The 20,704-nt window shown below is 51.4% G+C and overlaps 1 protein-coding gene and 1 long non-coding RNA gene across 5 annotated transcripts; one reads left to right on the top strand and one right to left on the bottom strand.

Moving 5' to 3' along the window:
- Positions 1–1,694: 1,694 nt before the first annotated feature.
- LOC121830287 (uncharacterized) lies at positions 1,695–19,251 on the bottom strand. 4 transcript variants are annotated; one of them, XR_013052301.1, is made up of 7 exons: positions 18,940–19,245; positions 18,003–18,249; positions 15,584–15,706; positions 14,821–14,914; positions 13,887–14,029; positions 12,959–13,048; positions 1,695–1,821 (listed from the first exon to the last, which is right to left on the bottom strand). It is a non-coding gene; the product is annotated as an uncharacterized LOC121830287 (long non-coding RNA). The 4 variants fall into 4 exon arrangements; XR_013052300.1 differs by having other exon boundaries at positions 12,959–14,029; positions 18,940–19,251; XR_013052302.1 differs by lacking the exons at positions 12,959–13,048; positions 13,887–14,029 and having other exon boundaries at positions 18,940–19,241.
- Positions 19,252–19,306: 55 nt separating this feature from the next.
- On the top strand, positions 19,307–20,038 carry Ubl4b (ubiquitin like 4B). Its single transcript, XM_006999036.4, has one exon. It carries the CDS (start codon positions 19,446–19,448, stop codon positions 20,019–20,021), a length of 576 nt encoding a protein of 191 aa, XP_006999098.4. The 5' UTR covers positions 19,307–19,445; the 3' UTR covers positions 20,022–20,038.
- Positions 20,039–20,704: the final 666 nt, after the last annotated feature.

The following is a 20,704-nucleotide window of genomic DNA, read 5'->3' as shown; positions in this document are numbered from 1 at the left end:
TCTCAAGTCCTCCCTGGGGACTGGGTGGCTCGCGAGCGTGCCCGGTTGTCTTCCCCTGGCCACTGTCCCTCTCAGTGAACTCCTGGGGATGTCTTCCCTCGTGGGCTTTGCTGTCAGACCTCGGCTTCACTGCAGTTGTGGTCGTCGGAATACAGGGTAGGGGTGGGGCACTGAGGGAGCCGCTGGAAACGAGGCAGGAAAAGAGGCAGGTCTCTGGTGCTGCCAGAATATTCCAACCTTGTTGGGACAGCAGTACAAAGATCTTTTCCACTGGCCTTAGTAGGGCTGCGTGGAGTTTTCCCTGAGGATTCCAAGACAGCCCCAAGCTTTAGCACAGCCCAGTGTTCCAGCGGCTGCCTCTCTGCCCCTGCCAGCTCCCAGGTGACATTCTCTCATTCCTCGGAGTCCTGGACCTACATTCCCAGAAGTCCGGTGATGGACCTAACAGACACCTCAAACATCGAATGCTCAAACAAGCAAAGTCTGCCCCAGCCCGCTAGTGTCCCAGATCCTCACAACAGCTGTCAGGCCAAAAGTCCACACAGCCTCTTTCCACGCTCCAGGTCCAACACACTTGACAGCGCCTTCTGGATGCGCCCAGAGTCCAGTGACGTCTACTGCTACCCCGGGACCTGGCCTGCTGCCATGCCCTTCAGCTAGTCCCTTCTCCACAAACCAAAGCCCGAGTGACCGTTCAAAAGTTTAAAATGGATGCCACCACCTCTGGCCGCAGCATCTCATGACGCTCAGAGCAAATCAAAGCTCCTTCTGCGAACTGAGCTTCTGCCTTACCAGTCTTTTTTACCCAAGGCCTGGTGTGCTTCCACTGTGTGAGCCCCTCGATGGCTACCATACCCTTATCCGGATTCAGGGCTTCTGTCCTGCTGTTCCCTCTGCCGGGGGGCACCCTCTGCCCTCACCCTCACATGACTCAGGTCCCACTCTTTCACTGTGTTTAGGCGGCTTCTTAGAGAGGGGTCTCTGAAGAGACAGCCCTCCCCACGGTGTGCTGACCCCCTCCCCTGTTTTATTTTGCCCTACAGCTCTTATTGCTATTGACATTGTTTGTCTGAGAGTCATTACTTCACTTTCACTTTGATGGATAATTTCACCGGAAACAGAATCTGGGTATCTCATGTCAATGCTTCAAATCCTCACCATCCTCTGGCGTCTGGTGTAATCCTTATCTTTGTTCCTCTGTGAGTAGAGTGTTCGCCCTTTTTGGCATCATTCATGATTTGTTCTTTGTCTTGATTTTTCACAGTCTCAATGCGGAATGTTTGGTGTGGTTTTTTTTTTGAATTATATTATCTATCTATTTGCTTTTTTGTTTACTGTCTCTGTCATGAGACTAAATTCATAAGGACAGGGACTTCGTCTATCTGCTTCCCATTGGCAGGAACATTCTTGAAAGTTAACAGCATGTAATAAATACTTGCTACATAATTCATAAATTCTCAGATATAGAGCTTCTGGATGGTAAGTTTGTGTAAGGAATCTAGGGGCTGGAAAGACGCCTTAGCAGTTAAGAAAGCATATTCTTTGACTTGAGTTTGGTTCCCAGTACCCAAGTCAGGCAGCTCATAACTGCTCGTAACTCCATCTCCAGGAGGTCTGAGAGACACCCTCCTTCACCAGCACTTACCCTCATACAGACACTCATGTTCATAATTAAGAAGAAAATAAGCTGGGCATGGTGGTGGTACATGCCTTTAATCTTGGCACTCAGGAACCAGAGATAGGCAGATCTCTGTGAGTTCAGGCCAGCCTGGTCTACATAGTAAGTTCCAGGACAGCCAGAGCTATGGTTGTGGTTGGGGCCTGGGGAGAAAGAAAGAAAAGCTTTTATTAAAAAAAAGGAAATAAGCAGTGTTATGCAATGTAATTAATACTATAAAACCAGGTTTCATTTTTGCATGTTTGAAGTTACTTTGTTTTGATATGAAATCGTCAGCTGGACTTGGTTGGAATCACAATCACAGCTCTGGCTAACCGTGTACTAGGTGACTGCCACAGCCATACGCTGTTCAGCAGGCTTCACGTGTCCAGTCTCACTTCTCACCAGAACTCTTTTTTAGAGATGAGGGAACAGAGGCACAGAGAGACCAAGGCACTTGTGTGGAGTCACACAGTATAAAGAGGTAGACCTAGGGCCCGAAATCACTCTCCTTCTGCTTCCTGCTTCTGTTTATGTCTCAGTGGGGAGTGAACAAGGTGCGTGGACCCTGAGCACACAGCTGAGTCCGCTCTCCCGTGGATCCTTCTTAGCCGTGGAGCTGGAGCCTGACCTGTGCACCGTGGACATTCTCAGGATTCTTTCAGTCACTCTTCAGAGCATCCCTGGCTCAACCTCTATCACAGTGATTACCTCCCCCCCCCCTTCTTCTTTTTAAAAAGTGCTTAAAGTGCTTTTGGTTGTTATTTAATGTCTTTTCTTGAGTAAATTAAAAAAAATGAGAAAACTAAAGCAGTTGCCATTTGTTAGTACTGCATTTGGGAACAGCAAGTTGGAATCCCTGCCCAGACCCTGCCTGACCTTTACGTGGGCAGAATGACTTTCCTTTGCATGTCGTGGAGGTGTCGCTGCTGGCTGCTGAGGTCAGCTCCAGATGGCCTGCCCGGGACCTGAAACTGCCGAGAGCCTTCTGGGACTCCCACTATTCTCCATCCATGTAAGCCACGTGCCACGAGGCTGCAGCCCTGTCCACATCACCATCTTGACCCTGTAGTCCAGGTCTGGCCACCTTCTATGGCTTCCTTGCAACAAGACTGACCAGACTGACCTTTCCCCATACCAAGCATGGCCTTCACCAGCCTCTGGCCTTTTTTTTTTGCTCCTGCCTGGAGCTGGATTGGGCCAATCCAGGACCAAGCTCTAGGGATGTTACAGCCTGAGGATGAGCACTCTCCCCTGGAGGAAAGGTTGCTGAACAGATGGAGAACAATCCATCCATAGACATTTCTTGGCCTCTGCAGGCCCAGTGTGCTCTGTAGCCCTGGTCATTCCTTCCCCAGCCTCCCCAACACAAATACAGTTCCCCGTGGAGAAGTGGAGGGGCCAATAACAGCGAGACTATCTGAAGATGGCCTCAAAACCCCTCCCTACCCTCTATTACTTGCCCCCAGAGTTCTCCCAGTTTTTCCTCAAAGTCTTTAGAACATTCAGGAGCACCTGGGAGCCAAGGCAAGGGCTAATTTTGAGAAATGCCGCAGAGAAGACAGACAACAGGGGTGGGGTGGGGAGGGTGGGGCAAGACTCAGACACAGGATGAAGGCACAGAGCAAGCTGTGCCAGACCTGATTGACAGCATCAGCCAGAGAAGACACGATCCCTCCCCAGGTTATAGCTTCTGGGGCTCCTGGAGCATGCACAAGGGTAGGGGATCCCCAGCATTCGTCTCTGAGATTGCTGGGGTAACTGTATAACTTTGGAGCTATGGAAGGGGTCTTATGGCCCTTGGACAGTGATGCCTCTTTGTCTCCTTTCATACAGCCATGTTGGCCATAAGCTCCAAGGTTCTCCAGGCACTTGAGGCGAGACCAGGAGAGACAGGACAAGATGGAGACTGAGGGTCCCAGACATCATGGTCAGGGCCTCCTCAGATCTACTGCTCTCTTGCTTGCTCCCACCCTGGCTAGTGCCCATTCAGAACTTCACAAACTCAACACCACAATCTTCGGCTTTCCCTGTTCCTGGTCTTGGGGCCCTTCCCTTGGTGTCAGCAGCAATTTCCTGGCAGGCCTGGTGACAGGAGCCTGAACTGGCCCAGGGGAAACTCAACGCCATGGTGTCAGCAACGGGTGTCTTTCAGGGTCTGGGGAATGGGGTTGATGCTATACAGAGCCTACGAGCGGCTGGAAGACTGCCACGACCCCTCCCCCATGGCTCCTTCGTCATCCCACACTCTTCTTGCGCCCAAGAACCCTGGTGACAACCCCCCCTTTCATAACAGGACCAAAGGGTGGAAGAGGCTACCCACACCCCAAAGCTGGGGACAGACAGTGTCCCGCCCTAGAAGGTAGTGTGAAGATGCTGCCCTGGGACAGGTGGGACGGCCCCTGTCCTGACATCGTCACCGCAGACCCCATGGATGGCTACATCCAACCCTTCTGTCTCTGCTTTGCCTTGTTGCTGGGTGCGTGGGCAAATCGCCTTCTTGGGTGCCAGAAGGATCCAGTGGGTGGGTGAGCCCCCTTTTCTTCTCTGTCCCTTCAGGTCAGCAGAGCTACTTTCCCAGGACTGATCCTTGAGGGCTGAGAAGCTTGTGACAATGTGTAGTCTGCGGGCTTTCTTTTCTGTGACATCTGAATGTGCCATCCATACCTGAAGCCGTGCCAAATAACGGACAATCTCTGTTCCCAGGGGACCATGACATAGTTGGGGAACCAGACTGGAAAACTTCTATGGTAGAGGAAATTAAAGATTGTGATAGAGAAAACACTGGCTGTGTGTGTGTGTGTGGGGGGGGGGGGAGGCAAGTGTTCACCCTGAAAAAATGTGCCCAGAGCTTGAGCGGTGTGCGTAGCACAGATCAATTTCTTCAGTTCTAATTGCCTCTTCATGGGACAGGATGCAAGAGATACATAGGATACATACATTGTCATTTGAAGTTGTACAGCATGAATATAGCCACCGTGTTTCCTGGGTCATGCATGTGTCCTCAGCCTTGGCTTAGGGCAGGGGCTAATGGGATTGACTGACCACAAGGATGAGATAACACAATAGGAAGAGACAGAGAAATGGAGCCGGAAGGCTCAGCTAGAGGTTGGAATGGTGGACTGTGGGTTTGCTCTGGGTCTGTGTCCTGGTTGATGTCCACGTTAGCTCTGTTCTTGTGGTCAGCAGCTGCTGTTACTGATAAACCTTCTGACCCGTGGGCAAGCTGCCTCCTCAGTAAGTTTTTGGCCAGGAGCACAGCTATGGCTCCTAAGCTTCGGCCCCCTAAGCTTGATTGCCCTATCAGAAACGTGGGTTACCACTGCTGCTGGGGGGCTCAGGAGAGCATCTCCTAGCAGCTGTCTCCCACTCTGCAGAAGAGAAAACTGAAGCCAAACAGGCAGCAGTTTGCTCCAGCCATGCCCAGCTCTCTGAGGTTCTAGACCCTAGCCTGGCAATCCAAATGATGATGGCATTATCCAATGCTTGCAGCATGTGGAGCCCTGTGCTGTGCCCCAGGCTGGGTAAGATAATATAATTGTTTCCAAACTTTGTGGGGTTTATGGACTAATTAACAATTTTAGTTGAAGGATGAATATAGGTGTGACAATTTTTCCTTTGCCAGGACTGCCTAGAATTCCTGCCTTCATCATGCTATGTAATAGGAAGCAGCATTTTAAATCATTAAGGAGGGTAGAACGTAAAACTTTAAAACAAAAGCGCAGCCATATGAACTCGATACTGGCTTCTTTCTCCTTCTCTTCCTACTGCCAAAGCATCATTACCATTACCTTCATCAAAACCCTCCCTTGGGTCTGCCCCGAGAGCCCTGTTCTCCCAGAAGCTGTGGTCCAGAGTGTTAGAGTCAGGTTGGAGAAGGGGCCAATGCATCCACCCTCCTCACTCTAGGATGGGGACTGTGGGCCGCCCTGGCCCTTTACCCTCAAAGCCTGCCCCTACTTTCTGTCTCATCCTTTCACACCTCCCACCCCTCCCACCCCCGGCCCCAGACCCTCTCCCTCTTCCCTTATCTGCCAGGGACCGGACCTGCAGATGCTCTCTGCTCCACACACTCCTAGCCCCAGGATGGTACCACTGCCCAGCTCGGCAGGCTTGTGCTGGGCTCTGAGAGCTCTGCCCAAATTGCCCGTTTCCATCTGGGTCTTTTTACTTGTGCACTTAGCCCGAGGCTACTTGGCTCCCAAGGAGTTGGGACATTAGCCAAACACCCTGAGTCTTGGGCATTTGTGCCAGCTTCTTCTTCCACTGCCTACACGACCTTGGACTGGTCCCTGGATCTCTTTTGCTGGCTCATGGACTTATGGTAGGGACATAAACAGTTGTGGTTCACAGGACTTCTTCTTAAGACATCGGCAAATGTGGGCTGGGAAAATAGCTCAGTCAGTCAAATAATTTCATTGCAAGCATAAGAGCCTGGCTTTGATTCCCAGACCCCCTCCCACACCCATACTGAGTGCCCAAGACACGGTCTTACTATGTAACTTTGCCTGTCCTGGAACTCACTCTGTAGACCAGTCTGGCCTCAGACTCACAGAGATCCACCTGCCTCTGCCTTCCTAGTGCTGGGATTAACGGAGCCACTATGTGCAGTTTTTTTGTTGTTAGAGGTTTTTTATTTTTATTTATTTATTTATTTTTTAAAGACAGGCATAGTGGTCATCTCACTGCTGGGGAAATACAGACAAGAGACAGGTAGACCCTTGGGACTCACTGGCTAGCCAGCCTAACCTACTTGGTGAGTTCCAGGCTAGCAAGAGATCCTGTCTCAAAAAACCAAGGTATGTGGTACCTAAAGAATTGACACCTAAGCCAGGCGGTGGTGGTGCACGCCTCTAATCCCAGCACTCCAGAGGGAGAGGCAGGCAGATCTCTGTGAGTTTGAGGCCAGCCTGGTCTACAGAGCGAGATCCAGGACAGCTAGGACTGTTTCACAGAGAAACTTTGTCTCAGAAAACAAAAACAAAAAACAAAACAAAACAAAAAAACAAAAACAAAACAAACAAACAAAAAATGGCATACACCTTTAATCCCAGAGCTTGGGGAGGCAGAGGCAAATGGATCTCTGTGATCTCTGGCTTGCTTACACACACACACACACCCTGGAGAGAAAAGTTGATAAATATCTCACAGTCCCAGCCGGACTGGCTAGCATTCTGACTTATCGACCAAGAGACCCAGGCCTGGAGATGACACGTGGCCTCTGAGGAGCGTGGCAGCAGGGTCCAGACTTCTGGCTCCCCTTGGGAGCTCTTCTTCCACATCCCCCAGCTCCAGGCCGTTAGTTATCCATCCCCAGGGATGTCCTTTGTCTCCCGGCCTCTCTCGCTTTGCCAGGCCTTTGTTCCCTCGATGATCTGTCTACCGCCTTACGGGGCTCTGAATACATATAGCATTTTGCTACTTGAGTGGTGGTGTGCCGTGCCTGGGCACAAAAAACCCACACCATTTGCTTGGGCTCTATGGCAGCACTGGCAGGGGGCCCTTCTGTCACTGGGTAGTGAGTGAAGAATACTGACGGACCCCCCTCTCTTTCCCATTATCCTTCACTTTACAGACTAGGAGGAAGGCCCTCCTTTAAAAAAAATTACGTTCTGTTGTTCCTCTAGGCTCCAGGAAGCGCCCCAAACTTCACACCCCTCCCTCCCCCCAAGTTCTCCAGCTCTTCCCCACCCCCTCGCTCTAGGATGGGGATTGTGGGCAGCCCTGCCTCTCCCCAGTTCTCATGTCTCAGGAAAAGCATCTCTTTCCTCCCTCTTTCCCATCCTTTTCATCCTCCTGGGCCCCAGGTCCGCTCCCTCTCCCCTTATCTGCCGCGGATCTGACCCACAGATGCTCTCTCGGCTCCGCATGCTCCTGACCCCGGGATGGCATCACCGCCCAGCCTGCCTGCCCCGCGGGCCAGCTCCAGCCTGCTCACTCGCCTTCCCTTTAGAAGCCCCCGTGTCTTGAAGCTGATTAAAACAAACACAGCTCATATTTTTGTTCTTAATCCAATCTGTGCTGTGGTAGGGTCTAGGAGGGAGGATAGGATGACAGTGAGAGACCAGGAGTTAGACAGACTCCTTAGTAGGCAGACAGATAGGGAGAGGGGCCATGGCTAGGTGGTAAAGGTGGTGAATTTCCAAGACGGCCAGCTTCTTCCTCACCCTCCAGATCTGAGACAAAAGCCTGGTAGCTTTTGTCTCCCACCCTCAGGTCCCCTGCTGATGGACCGGATCAACAAGTTCAAGGCTGGATCGCGACACAGTTGTGGACCAATCAAGCATCCTGTCTTCAACTGACCAACCCTAACGTAGGGGAGGGAAACTCCTGAGGCTTTAACACGCACCCCCTCACCCTCAAGAAGAGACTGGACTTTTAGCTTTCCGAGTCTGCAAAGCCGAGGGTCTTTTTCTGTGTCTGGTGTGTGCTTGTGTTTCCTCGCCCGCAATAAATGCCTTTTTTCAACTGTTGATTTTGTCTGCGGTGCTGGAGATTTCTCTGCTGCTACAACCTGCTGCCCTTCAGATCTTTCCTGCCTTTTAATTCTTTAACTGGCAGAGAAAATGAGCCCGGCCCAGACCCCTAGACTGTATCATTTCAAGACCCCTAGACTCTATCAACAGCAGCACATTTTCCAGACATGCCGGGAGGTAGAGCCAGGTCCAGGCACAGGCCCCAAGTCCCCAGCAGCTGTGGGGGCCGTGGTGCAAGCAGCATGGTGGCTGTGTATGGGGGCGGGAGGTGGTGGGGTGGGGTAGTGGTGGTGACGGCCCCCTCCTCAGGCAGGACTCCACTGTAGATCCCAGGAAGGGTGAGAGGACCAGTGGGTCAGAAGTTCTAGGGGCCTTCCCAGAAGGGGAGGTGACAGATTCTTCAGGAAATGGCCAGCTGGGGGCAGGGCTCCCAATAGAGGCCTTTATTCTCTCCAGCTCAGAAATAAGACAGAATCTCTTGTCTCAGCAGAGTCCTTCCCATGACATCCCTCTTCAGCCCTTGGCCTTGGAGCTTTTCAGGGGCACACAGGCCCAGACTCATTCTGTGGGCACCTTCTAACCCCACAGGCAAGTCTCCCAGACCTCTGCAAACGGCAGGCCTGTTTGGCCTTTCTGTACTTCCTGACAGAGGGACCCTGTGCAGAGGGAGGGAGTCTGCGCTTTGGAGGCCAAGTGACTAGGTTTTAATCTTGTACTGGCCGCTTGCAAGCTGTGTGGCTGTGGACGACTTGTTTAATCTCTGTGCACCCCAGTTTCATCATTTATAAAGTGGGGACAGAGGCAGCACCTACTTTATAGGGTTACTGTGAACATAATATGTGCTTGAGTAGAAGCACTAAGGATACTCTTTGCACGCTGCTACTGTACTGACTATAGTATCTATAGGAAGAAGCTGTATGAACCTCTATGAATACATATGAGCATGCCCGTGGCAAATTCTAGTTCTATGTATTGCAACCGGAGGGAATGTTGATGGTCATTGCTGCTTCTGAGGACAGGCAGGTAACTAGCCTATAATGGTTGGATAGTGCGAAGCAAAGTGTGCCCATCCCTCGAGCCTCTAGATACGTACTTGTAAAATGGGAAAGAAGAAAAAAAAAAAAAACAGCTTCAGGGGACGGTTGTGTGTTTTTAACACACTGGCAGCATACCTGTGTGCATGGGATCTTAACATTCTATGACTTTTTATAAAAGAGATCAGAAGAGACAAGCCTATCTAAGAGAGGAGGGAATCAGATCAATTCGAAAGACAGAGAAGCAGGGAGAAAGAAAAGTGAAATAATCCGTAATGGACTCTGGCTCAGAGAAGGGGACAGGAATGAGACTAAGAAATATGAACAGGGAAGAGGGAAGGAAAGACTGCTAGGTAGGAAGGGGCCGGTGTGGCGAGGATGCTGGTAACCCCAGCACTCTGGAGGCTGAGTCAGGAAGACCGCTTGTTCATGCACAGACTGGCCTCAGCCTGTGACCTGCCACAAGAAGCCGGTGGCTGGGATATAACTTGCTTAGCACATGGGAGGCCCTGGGTTTGATCTACAACATAGGGTGGGGAGAGGTAGAGCCAGGCTTGCTAGATGGGGGGCAGGCAGGGAAAGAGCTAGGCAGTCAAGATGGCGGGAGAGGACCCAAGGTGGGGGCTTCACTGCTGTCTGCCTTGGTGAGGCCTCCTCCCTAGCTCCTCACTGCCCCTTCGTTCCCTGTCCCCAGGAACAGAGACTCTCAGCCCTTGGCACTTAGCTCCGAGGCCCTCCAAGCGGTCTCCAGACTAGCTGGGTTCAGTGGAGCTGTAGGCTTGTAGTTTTTGAGGGCTTTAATAAAACGGTGCCCAGGATCCATTATTTAAGTCCCGGCAGTGCCAGCTTGACTGCCTGGCCACCTGTGACATGGCCTGAAGTACTTCCCAGCTCAGGACTTGCTACCCCTACAGAGATGTTTTCTGGGACCATTCCAAGACCTATCTTCAGCTTCCGTGACTGCAGATGACTCAGGGGCCAAACAAGTGTTCGGTGAGTCCTGCAGTGCTCCTACCTGAAGGGGGTGGGTAGTGTGACCCTCGCAGACTGCCTGGGCCATGGGATGGGTGGGTGCTCAGTCTGTTTGCCTTTGGTCATCATTACCTCCCAGGCTGGAGAGGGCTCTTCCTCCTTCTGTGCCCCATGGTCACGTGGCTCGGACTAGTCCTCCGAGATGCATCAGTAGGTCAGGGGAAGGAGGCCTGGAAATGGCCCGTAAAAAGCTTGGGCCCCCTGTAAACACAGAGCAAGGGCCTTTGAAAGCCCAAAGCACTTTTATGTGCTAGTTAAAGGGCCTTCCTGTTGTGTCGCCAGGATTTACGGGGAGGTGGGGGGGGGATAGGGGGCGGTGAGGCCAAGTGCAGCCTTCATCCACTGACACACTGACTTCCAGAAGAGAGGGGAGGAAGGGAGGGCCTAGGAACTTCTTGGCCGTCACATACTCCACTTCAAGCAGGGACTGGACGCCTTGAGATCCTGAACTAGCCTGTAATACCCCCCCATCCCCCCATGGGGGCAGTGATGCTGACCAAGGCAACAGGATGAATCCAGGTCAGTGGCATCCACAGCCAAGGGGAAGGAGGCCCAGGACACTTGGCAGAGCTTACAGGGTAGAGTCAGAGGTGCTCAGACCTACACAGAACTAAGACAATGCTTCACAAGAGACTGATCCAAGGCCTTTGCCCACACTCGGTGTCGAATGCCAGCATCAAGGCATTCCTGGGAGCATCTGCTCCATCACCATTCATGAGTAGGAGACTCTTTTCTGCCAGCTTGCCTTCCTATAACATCTGATAGGAATGTGATATTTGTGAATTTAAACGTAAAACAAAAGCCTCACACAATCAACAAACTACTCCCTCTTGGAACAGTGAGGCACACAATCTGATCTCTTTTTCTCCCTGGTTTGGGTGGGCTCAGCATTCGGGGACTGGGAAAAGAGTCCCTCCCTGACTTGTGTGAAAGGAGAAAGATGCTGGTCCTTGCTCTCCACAGCTCTTTGCTCACACACTTAAGGACCCGTTGAAGCATCAATTCATGACCCAGATCCTAGGTGCCTGTGTATAGGACTGAAAGAAGAAGTTGTCATTAGTTGGTACTCTGGAGTTCGGCTTCGAGCTGGTGATTTCCCGATCTGTTTGCTTCCACCTTCTTGCCTCCTTGGGTGTGAGACACTCTTCACCTCACTTAGCAGGTGGCAGCAGCATCCCACTGTGCCTTTGTCCCTGAGGCCTGGCTGGTCTATCATACTCCTCATCCCTCTGCTTGCTCTGTCTGCTTCCGGACTCATTTCATCCTCTGTCCACCCTTCCAGGGAAGCAGCAACCGTAACCACACTCAGGACCTGGGGTCCTCAGCTCTGTACTCAGGCAGAAGGATTTCTGTATTGACCTCACTGTGATCCCTGTCCCCAGTAACCTGGCCATGAGGCCTCAGGCCTCTGGCATTCTTCCCTGATGCTGCTGTTCCCCCTCTGTTCCTCTGTGACCCTATTGAGTTTCCTCAGGCCTGGCCAACCAAACACTGCCATATGGGGGAGAGTTACATTTCCTGTATATGTGTCAAAATATCTGAGCGGATGTGAAATAGATCAGACATGTATAAAAATAAACTTTTACAGGGTGACTGACTACTCCCCTCCAGGGGGAACCAGTGATTCACTTTTCATCTGGGGCCCAGAAACTTGGCTAGGGTCTTAGGGACCACTCTCCCCAAGTGGCTCCCTATGGCCCTCCTGCCTCACTTTTTTGGGCTCAGGGCCAGCTCTCTTGATGGCATTCTCTCCAGAGCCCCCAGTTATGGAGACCCCTCCCCAATAGGCTGGCAATTAGCAAGACACCTTTGTGGGCCCCCAATCTCTCGTTCTTTCAGCTTCCCTTTTCTTCTAACAACACGTGACACTGTAACTCAGGGTCTCTGTCTCTGCTACAGTGGGACCACCCCAGCACTTCTTCATATAATCAGAACATATGGTGAACACATATTAGACATCCTCTACCTATTGTGTAAGTGAGTCCTTCTGTACAAAAGGGCAGGGCCTCTTTATTGGGGCTTCTCTGCCTATATTCACTACAAAGTCTTCTCCAAGTCATCTGCTTCTCAAGGTTTTATGCGGTTGGGTCATCTTGTCTATCTCCCTGCTCCTGGCTAATTCAGCATCTGCATGGGCTAACCAAAGCTGATTCTCTCTTTGTTGTTAGTTGGCAGCACTCATCATTCTTAGCGCCCCCTATCAGAAATGTCTCCACAGATAGAGCCCTGAATCCTGTACTCACTCCACATGTTCTTGCAGGGGGATGGGGAGAGGGGGTCAAGTGGAAAGCATACATTGTAGTCTGAGACAGCTCAGGATACTCTGTGACCTGGAACAGCCAATCCCGGGGATTTCTACCACTCATGGGCCACTGGCTCCTGTCAGGCCAAGAACCTAGCCTTGTTATGACTTTGATCTTGACCCAGCAAGGAGCAGGAGAGTCTCAGGGCTGGAAACACCATGTTCAGCATCCAAGCTCAGCCAAGATCCAGAGGCCAGGGGCTCATTTCTATTTCCCCATAGGCATCCAGCCTGGAGAGACACCCCGCTTTCTCACTGGGCACAGACTGGCAGGAAAGGAACTCAGGGCTGCCTTGACTCTCCCACTCAGCTTGCTAACCCCAGGGTCATTGTTGCAGATGCTCCCTTCTCAACTGAGCCTGACATCTGATAGCCGGCTGCCATCCTACCAGGTAGCCAATGGACTTGAGTCCTCAGCCTCAGTTTAGCCAGGCCCTCCCATTCCCTGGCCACCTACCTACTGCCAGCCTCTTTTGAGCAGCTTGTGTCTAGACCAGCTGCAAATTCTGGAGAGGAACTCAAGCTCTCAGTTGCTGCATCTTCCATTCTGGAAGGGAAGGGAAGGTGGGAAGACACCACTCTAGTTCTATGGACATCTTCCTTTTCCTTGATTCTACTATATCACATCTTATCAAAGCTGCAGGGTAGAGAATTCCTGCCACTCAGGCTGATGGCATAGTCTTCAAAGGAACAGTCACCTTGGAGATAGGGAAGCATTTGTCCAACCCATTCAGGTTCCACACTTCCATGGAGCCTTGTGCTGACTGGACGCTTAGCCAAGATGCTCTTGTTGCCTTCTATGACTCCTTCAGCACGTCCCAAGGCCCTCCCAAACAAAGACCTCTGATAGGCCCACCCTACACCCTTTGGTGTCAGTAGTTCCTTCCTCGCCCTAGAAGGAGTTTAGGCACAGAAGTGGCAGGCTTATATGTCCCCCAAAAGGATGTACCTGACTGACCTCTTCCTGGCCCAGAATCCTGTTCCGTGTGGGTCCTTATGTCTATATCACAGGCATGACTGACAAGGGCTGGACAGAGGAATAACCAGCAGTCTGTGAGAGGTGGGAGCTCATGTCAGGATAAGGCTCTGTACCCGAGATTCAGTCCTGAATGCCAGGTTTCACAGCAGCTTGGCCGTGCTGGCCAAGGAGCTGGCCAAGGAGGTCACCAGTGACATCTAGTGGCCACAGCTAGCTGTCACAAGGTGGGAGTTGTGTTTGGCTTTGAGACTAGGCTATCAGGCTCCCCCAGCTGACTGCAGACAGGCCTCTAACTTCTCCAGGGCTCTGGGATGGCAGCATGGGACAGGACTCGGGTTGTTAGGTATGGGAATGGAGGTCTGGACAGACACCAGGACTGCTGATTGCTAACAAGAGCTTGTCTTACCCCTGTCCTCTTCCACCTGGGCTCCTCTGGGCTCTTGGAGTCGCATAAATTCTGCCATTTCTGCTTGCTCAGAGTCCCCTAAAGAGCTGCCTGTCTTATTCAGAGCTCGGCTTGTGGAGTGGAGCAGCCTCAAGAGACGTCTCCTACAGAAGACAGCACAGGGGCCGGGCTGTGGTGGCGCATGCCTTTAATCCCAGCACTCGGGAGGCAGAGGCAGGTGGATCTCTGTGAGTTCGAGGCCAGCCTGGTCTACAAAGTGAGTTCCAGGACAGGCTCCAAAGCTACACAGAGAAACCCTGTCTCAACCCTCTACCCCCAACCCCCCAAAAAAGACAGCCGCACAGGGTAGGCCTGAGAGTGGACATTGTCACAGGGTTGAGGATTTGCTGTTAGTAGCATGGGGTTCTCCTGGGCCTTATGGGGGATGAGCATGGTGCTTGAGACATGCTTCTGAGCGGCAAGGCTCCCCGAGGTGGAGGCGGCAGGGAGTGCCTGGAACCAAAGACTGTAGGCTCTAAGCCCCCTGGGATAAACAGTTTTCCGGATGGATCCCACTTTCCCTGACAACCTTTCCCATGAACTCTTTCCGCTCTTAAGGAGAGGGGAAGAGGATGGAGTTCTCAGAGGAGCAGCCTGCCATGAACTTCACATGAACTTCTTCCTGCCCCTGCAGCTCCCCTTCTTTTCTCTCTTTATCCCCCTCCCTGGTGGTGCTCCCTGGCCCACTCTGTGGGTCTCCCCTTGCTAAGTATTTCCCCTTCTGACTTTCTTATGCCTGCCTTCTTCCTTCCTACTTCGGGCTGTTTCTAGGTCTTCTTGCTTTGAGTCCGGTTGTCGCCTAATCCTTGGCACTCCCTACAAAGTCAGACTGACCTCCTTCAAGTCCGATGACAGCACTCTGTTGGGGGTCAGGTGGACGGAGGTCCTAACTTACCTCCCCGATAAGCCTTCTTCCAGCATCAGAGAGGAGGCAGCAGAGAGTTCTGCACTCTGCAGTGTAGCAGGCCTCCTGTTGGAGCACCAACCGGCTCTCAAGTCAAAACAAGGAGACTTAACATTGGTTATGAGTGCTCAACCTTATCTTAGACTTGACCCACTAGATCTTAAAACTTAAATTAACTTGTTTCTCTTTGTCTACATTTTGTCTCAGAGCTTTTTATCTTTCTTTCATTCTGTATGTTCTACTCTGTGTCTGGCTGGCTGGTGGGTGTCTGCCTGACTAGCTGATCCAGGCACCTCCCTCTCTTTCTCCCTTCTTCTCTTCTCTTCTCTTCTCTTCTCTTCTCTTCTCTTCTCTTCTCTTCTCTTCTCTTCTCTTCTCTTCTCTTCTCTTCTCTTCTCTTCTCTTCTCTTCTCTTCTCTTCTCTCCTCTCCTCTCCTCTCCTCTCCTCTCCTCCCCTCCCCTCCTCTCCTCTCCTCTCCTCTCCTCTTCTCTTCTCTTCTCTTCTCTCTCTTGTGCTCCCATTCTCTCTCCTCCTATTTATTCTCTCTGCCTGCCAGCCCTGCCTATCCCTCTACTCCCTAGCTATTGGCCGTCCAGCTTTTTATTAGACCAATCAGGTGCTTTAGTAAGACAAAGCAACAACACATCTTTACAAAGTTAAACAAATGCAGCATAAACAAACGCAACACATCTTTGCCTAGTTAAAGTAATATTCCACAACACTCTAGCCCCCCTCAGCTGTCAATGAACTCACCTCATCTTCCCCTCCAAGCTAGGCCAGTCTGCAGAAGACTGCCTTGCCCACCCGCCTGTACAGACAGGACTATGTGAGGAGTCACTGTGAGCAGATTTCCAGGTGTAGTGGGCTCTTTCCTCCCTGTCACAGAACAACAATAGGAACTCCCATTTCCATCTGTAAATTGAATCCTGTGTTTAATATCTCTGTGGGTCAGATGCTGTGGGTTCACATAGCAACTTCAGAAGGATGCTGGGCATTGATTATCCTCCTATTGTCTAGAGGTGAGACCAACCCAGCTAAAGGCAGGCCCCAGGGCAGCGGGTGGACAACAGATCCCATTTTGTGATCTCTTTGCACCACGGTTCAGTTAGCCCACCCAGGAGCACTAGAAGATCCCAGAAATCTGAATGCTCAGACATCTTCACCCTGCTCATCTTCTCCTCAGACATTGCACTCGGACATCCCAATGATGCTAATGCCTTTTGCAGTATTTTTAAGAGAAAGCTGAACATTTTCTGCACACACTGATTCCTTTCCCAAGTCACAAACCCACTCATTCCAGACTATCTTCCCTTCTAACAATCATTGATTGCATGCTTTGACTACACAATTTTATTTGCTCATGTTAACTGCATAATTAAGATAAGCAATTGCATGGTGGTGGGGTGCTTGGAATATTTCCTGACTCCAAATAGAAGCCCAGTGTCCAGACAGGTGCTTCTTCTGTCCTCTTTGAGGAGGCAGTAGAGACTCCAGGGGAGAGTGACCATTTCTCTTAGCATGTATGGATATCACTAATTCAATTTGTTATTGTCCTCGTGGCCCCCGCATTCTCGGTCATAGGTGTAACTACCTGTACATAGTCACTAGCTTTGGAGAAAGAACTGTGTTAGGGCTTTTATGTGCTTCGTTTTGGGGAGCCCAACTCCAGAGGCCATCTCTAGAGATGCCTCATGGCTGGGGCAGCTCAAGCCTGGATAAACGGTTTTCAAGGGGAGGCTGGGGGCAGACGGCTAACATCATCTTCCTCCTGGATGCTCCCCACTCCCTCCAGAAGCCCTGCAGTTAGGGCAAACTACAAGTTAGTCCCCTCCCTGCCTTTCCTTCCTCTGTGCCCTGGAAAGACCACTTAGACCTCACCCTCCAGGAAGCCTTTGTGGGTTAGTTAGTACTGCTTGGGCATCACCCATAGGATGCTCCAATCCTGTCTATCCAGTGGTTTGTCCACCAGGGGGTCCTCCTCTCAAGGGATTCTTAAATGGCCCTTCGGTAGCTGTGCTCATCCCTCCTTTCATCTGCATGGATGCCCGCATCTCCACCCTAGAGCCCGCAGCCCCTCCCACACTGTGTGCACACTTGCAAATTCAGACTTCCTTCACACTCTCCCGGGGAACTGGCTATTTACATAAGTATTATAGAAGAGCCTTTGGTAAAGCCTGATATCACTTTCTGTTTTATTTTCTATATAATTTTGGATTTTCCTCTTTCTAGGGGGAGAGGCAGGGTGAAGGAGAGGCTACAGGTAAGTTTATGTCTTTTCATAGCCTATGTATGTACTTGGGTCCTGTATGACTCTGCATGGCTCAGCATGTCTAAGTTGAATCTCTTCTACCAATAAATATGTGCACAAGGACATCTGTATATAAAACTTGGTGTATGGGAGGTATCATGATGGGAGAGACACAGACCCTGCTATTGAAAGTCAGAGGGAGAGATGGGAATGTCTATGCTGGGTATACTAACTAGTGGAGTAATGACTGACTGCACAGAGGGATGGATGTAGGATTCCCTTTGCCCGAGGCTGGGGAAAGCAGAGAAAGCTTCATGGAGGAGGTGATTCTAAGGCACACCGAGTTTGCAGGATGAGTTGGTAGAGTTCAAATAGGGAAAGCAAGCAGAGACAAAGGCAGGCTAATGTGGCTGGAGTGAAGGATGAAAAGTGGAGAGGCTGGAATGCTAAGCTAGAGGCCAGGCCATGAAGACCTCAGGTACCACGCCAGGTGCTGTGGGATGGTCTTTCTGAACGCTGTGAATATGAGTTGCTACCATTGGTTAATAAAGAAGCTGCTGTGGCCTACGGCAAGGCAGAATAGAGCCAGGCGGGGAATCCAAGCAGAGAGACAAAGAGAAGAAAGGCTGAGCGCTGCCGGGGAGTGGGGCAGGGGGGAGCAAGATGTAATGGAACACAGGCAAAACACAGATGAACAGAAATAGGTTGAATTAAGTTGTAAGAGCTAGTTAAGGATAAGCCTGAGCCATAGGCCAAACAGTTTGTAATTAATATAAGCCTCTGTGTGTTTATTTGGGACCGAACGGCTACAGGACCAGGTGGGACACAGGAAAACTTCTGGCTACAGCCAGGAAAACTTCTGGCTACAGCCAGGAAAACTTGTTTTTATTCCAAAAGCAAAAGAATTAAACTTAGAGGACTCACAGTAATTTTAGGATCATCCTTTTGGCTGTGTACTGAATGGGTCTAAGGTGGCAGCTGGATTGGGATGACAATGAGTCGGAGCGGTGGCTGTAGGGAGGCAAGAGCCTCAGTCACTGGGGGCAGTGGGAGCCAGAGGGGAGGTGAGCTTTGGAGGAATCTTCAGGAAGAGGAGGAACAACAGGAGTTTCATTGGCTAGGATTCCCGACTTGGAAGTGCTGAGCCATCCAGGACCAGAATCTGGGTCACCTGCCAAGAGCGAGAACACAGGAGCGGGAGAAGAATGAGCGGAGGTGACAGTCCTGGTACTTACGGGTATTTCTTTCAGCTGCTGTTAGATGACAAGATCAGAAGACAGGGGTGAAGGTTGAGCAACCTTGGCACAGGGGGTGGGGTGTAGGGGGTGGGGTCGGGAACTGTGGAAGGGCAGACTCAGGAAGGCTGCGGTGGCTGTCAGCATTGTCATCCTCTGTAGAGTCAGGGTGGTGGAAGGGAAAGGAGTAAGGCAGGGAGGGAGGAGGGGAAAGGTGAGGGAAAGGGAGGACTTGGGTGCTAAGGAGACCCGAGAAAGCCCCCGATGCAGTCAGCACACCCATTAGGGACATCAGCTCTCCTCTAAGCTCACTCACTTCTCAGCCAAGACAGTGCCATCCTTGCAGGCTAACACGTGACAACCCCCGCGAAGGGTGTGGTGCAAGAAAAGCAACGTGTTGCAGTGAAACTTGCGGAATGCAACACTCAAGTGCCCAACAAGCATCCTGCTCCTCATGTGCCTCTGAAGCCCAGAGTCTGCTCAGTGACTGGCACATGGAAGATACTGAGCAGAGGTTGTTTTAGGAGGGAAGGCAAGGCCACCATGAAGACCCAGTTATGTGCCTCTCGCTGTGGGATTAAATGAGCCTGCAATTCCCCTCCCACAGGTAGGAATTATCAAAGCACCCGTAGGTCACGTGGATTAAGTTGAGGCTATGGATATAAGACAGACACCACTAGTGGTCCTGCCCTGTTTTTCAGTGCTAGAATTCCTAGGTCTCTGTGGTCTCTCCTGCTAACACCCGGAAAGTACCCAAGGCATGTGCTGAGAAAATTGGCAGACATGCTGTTGACACGGTGCCTTTCCAGTCCTCTTTCTCTGTTTCAGTTCTCTTTACATTATCTTTCCTGGTCACCTCCCCACCACCACCACCTCTTCTCCCCTTTTTCCTCACGAAGGAAAGATGCTTTATGACTACAATGTTCCTCTGCTGTCCCTAAAGTTCTGCTGTGGAAATGAGCCCTCCCACGGCATTGTGACATCACTGTGCATTAGCTAGTGGCTGTCCATGTGGGCTGGGCCCTTGCCCTGCTGGGAGCAGTGGCCCTTTCGTGACAGGGTCACCTATAGGGCCCTTTACCTTCAGGGCAACTCTCAGAGCATGGATCCCTCCTGATTTCTCTCTGGCCCAATGTTCCTCACGGTCAAGCTGCTCTTGGGCCGAAGATGCAGCCTGAAGGTATCTGGAAAAGAAAGTGTGGCCACACTGAAGAAGCTGGTTTCCCAACACCTGCAGGTGCCAGAGAAGCAGCAGCACCTGCTGTTCCGTGGCCAGCTCCTGGCTGATGACAAACACCTCTCCGATTACAGCATTGGGCCCAATGCCTCCATCAATGTTATCATGCTGCCTCCAGAGGAGGCAGCCCTGGACCAGACCCACCAGACCCAGCCCCTGTGGCTCCAGCTGGGCCAGGTCCTAGGCAAACATTTTGGGCCCAAGGATGCCAAGGCCGTGCTGGGGCTGTTGAGGCAAGAGCACGAGGAGCGCCTGCAGAGGATGAGCTTGGAGGCCCTGGAGCAGTTGGTGGGCCAACTCCTGGCACAGCAGCAGCTTGAAGAGCTGGCAGAGGAAAAGGAGGCCCGGGCTGTCGCCTCAGAGCTCCAACAAAACGATGAAGGAGGAGGAGGAAAAGAGGAGAAGGAAGAAGAAGAGGATGAGGAGGAGGCCGATCAGCAAACTGGCCCATCCCACTCTTTTGCTCACTAAACTTCCCCTGGACTGAACCGTCCATGTTCTCAGGCAATTTTTCTCATTACTTTCTCCTGATGGAGATGCATCCATCCCTCTTATTGAACCTGTTTATAGTTGGAAGGTATCTGGATCCTTCTATGCCCTCTAGCCTGTAGGTCCCTGTCTGAAGCGCAGAATGATTCTTGCACCATCAATCTCTGCTACAGGAGTTTTGGATGGGCCAAGGGACCCCATAGAGACTGTCAAAGTTCACGGTAGCTCTGGGTGGAGAAGTTTTGCCCAAGCGTGGCTCAGAGAAAGTCTCCATGACTCTAGACAGAGCCTCTCCTCCTCTGTTGTCCCTTCTCATGGCATCCAGACCCCCCAACAGTATAGAGAAGAGGAAGGGCTTGACAGTTGCCCTTGAACTCTTGATGAGGCCGTCCCTGCTGTCCTGTTTGTCCTTCCATGGCTTCAGAGATGGGACAGGAGAGACGGAAGTCAGGGAAAGTGATTGCATGGGCCAGTCCTGGGGCTCACCAAAATTCAGATGAAGTCCCAGAATGGCAGGAAAGAAGCAGAGCCTTAGGCAGGAAAAATGGTCTGCAAGTGACACACTCATGGCACAGACTCATGGGGCCAGCCTGAGTAGAGCTATGCCCATTGCCACACTCTGACTAATCAAGGTAGTAATGGACTCCTGATACCTGGCTGGCATT

This window comes from Peromyscus maniculatus, chromosome 6 (assembly GCF_049852395.1).
Source record: "Peromyscus maniculatus bairdii isolate BWxNUB_F1_BW_parent chromosome 6, HU_Pman_BW_mat_3.1, whole genome shotgun sequence".
Classification (NCBI taxonomy): Eukaryota; Metazoa; Chordata; class Mammalia; order Rodentia; family Cricetidae; genus Peromyscus; species Peromyscus maniculatus.
The sequence above is the reverse complement of the archived record's forward strand: the minus strand, read 5'-3'. Positions and strand labels throughout refer to the sequence as shown.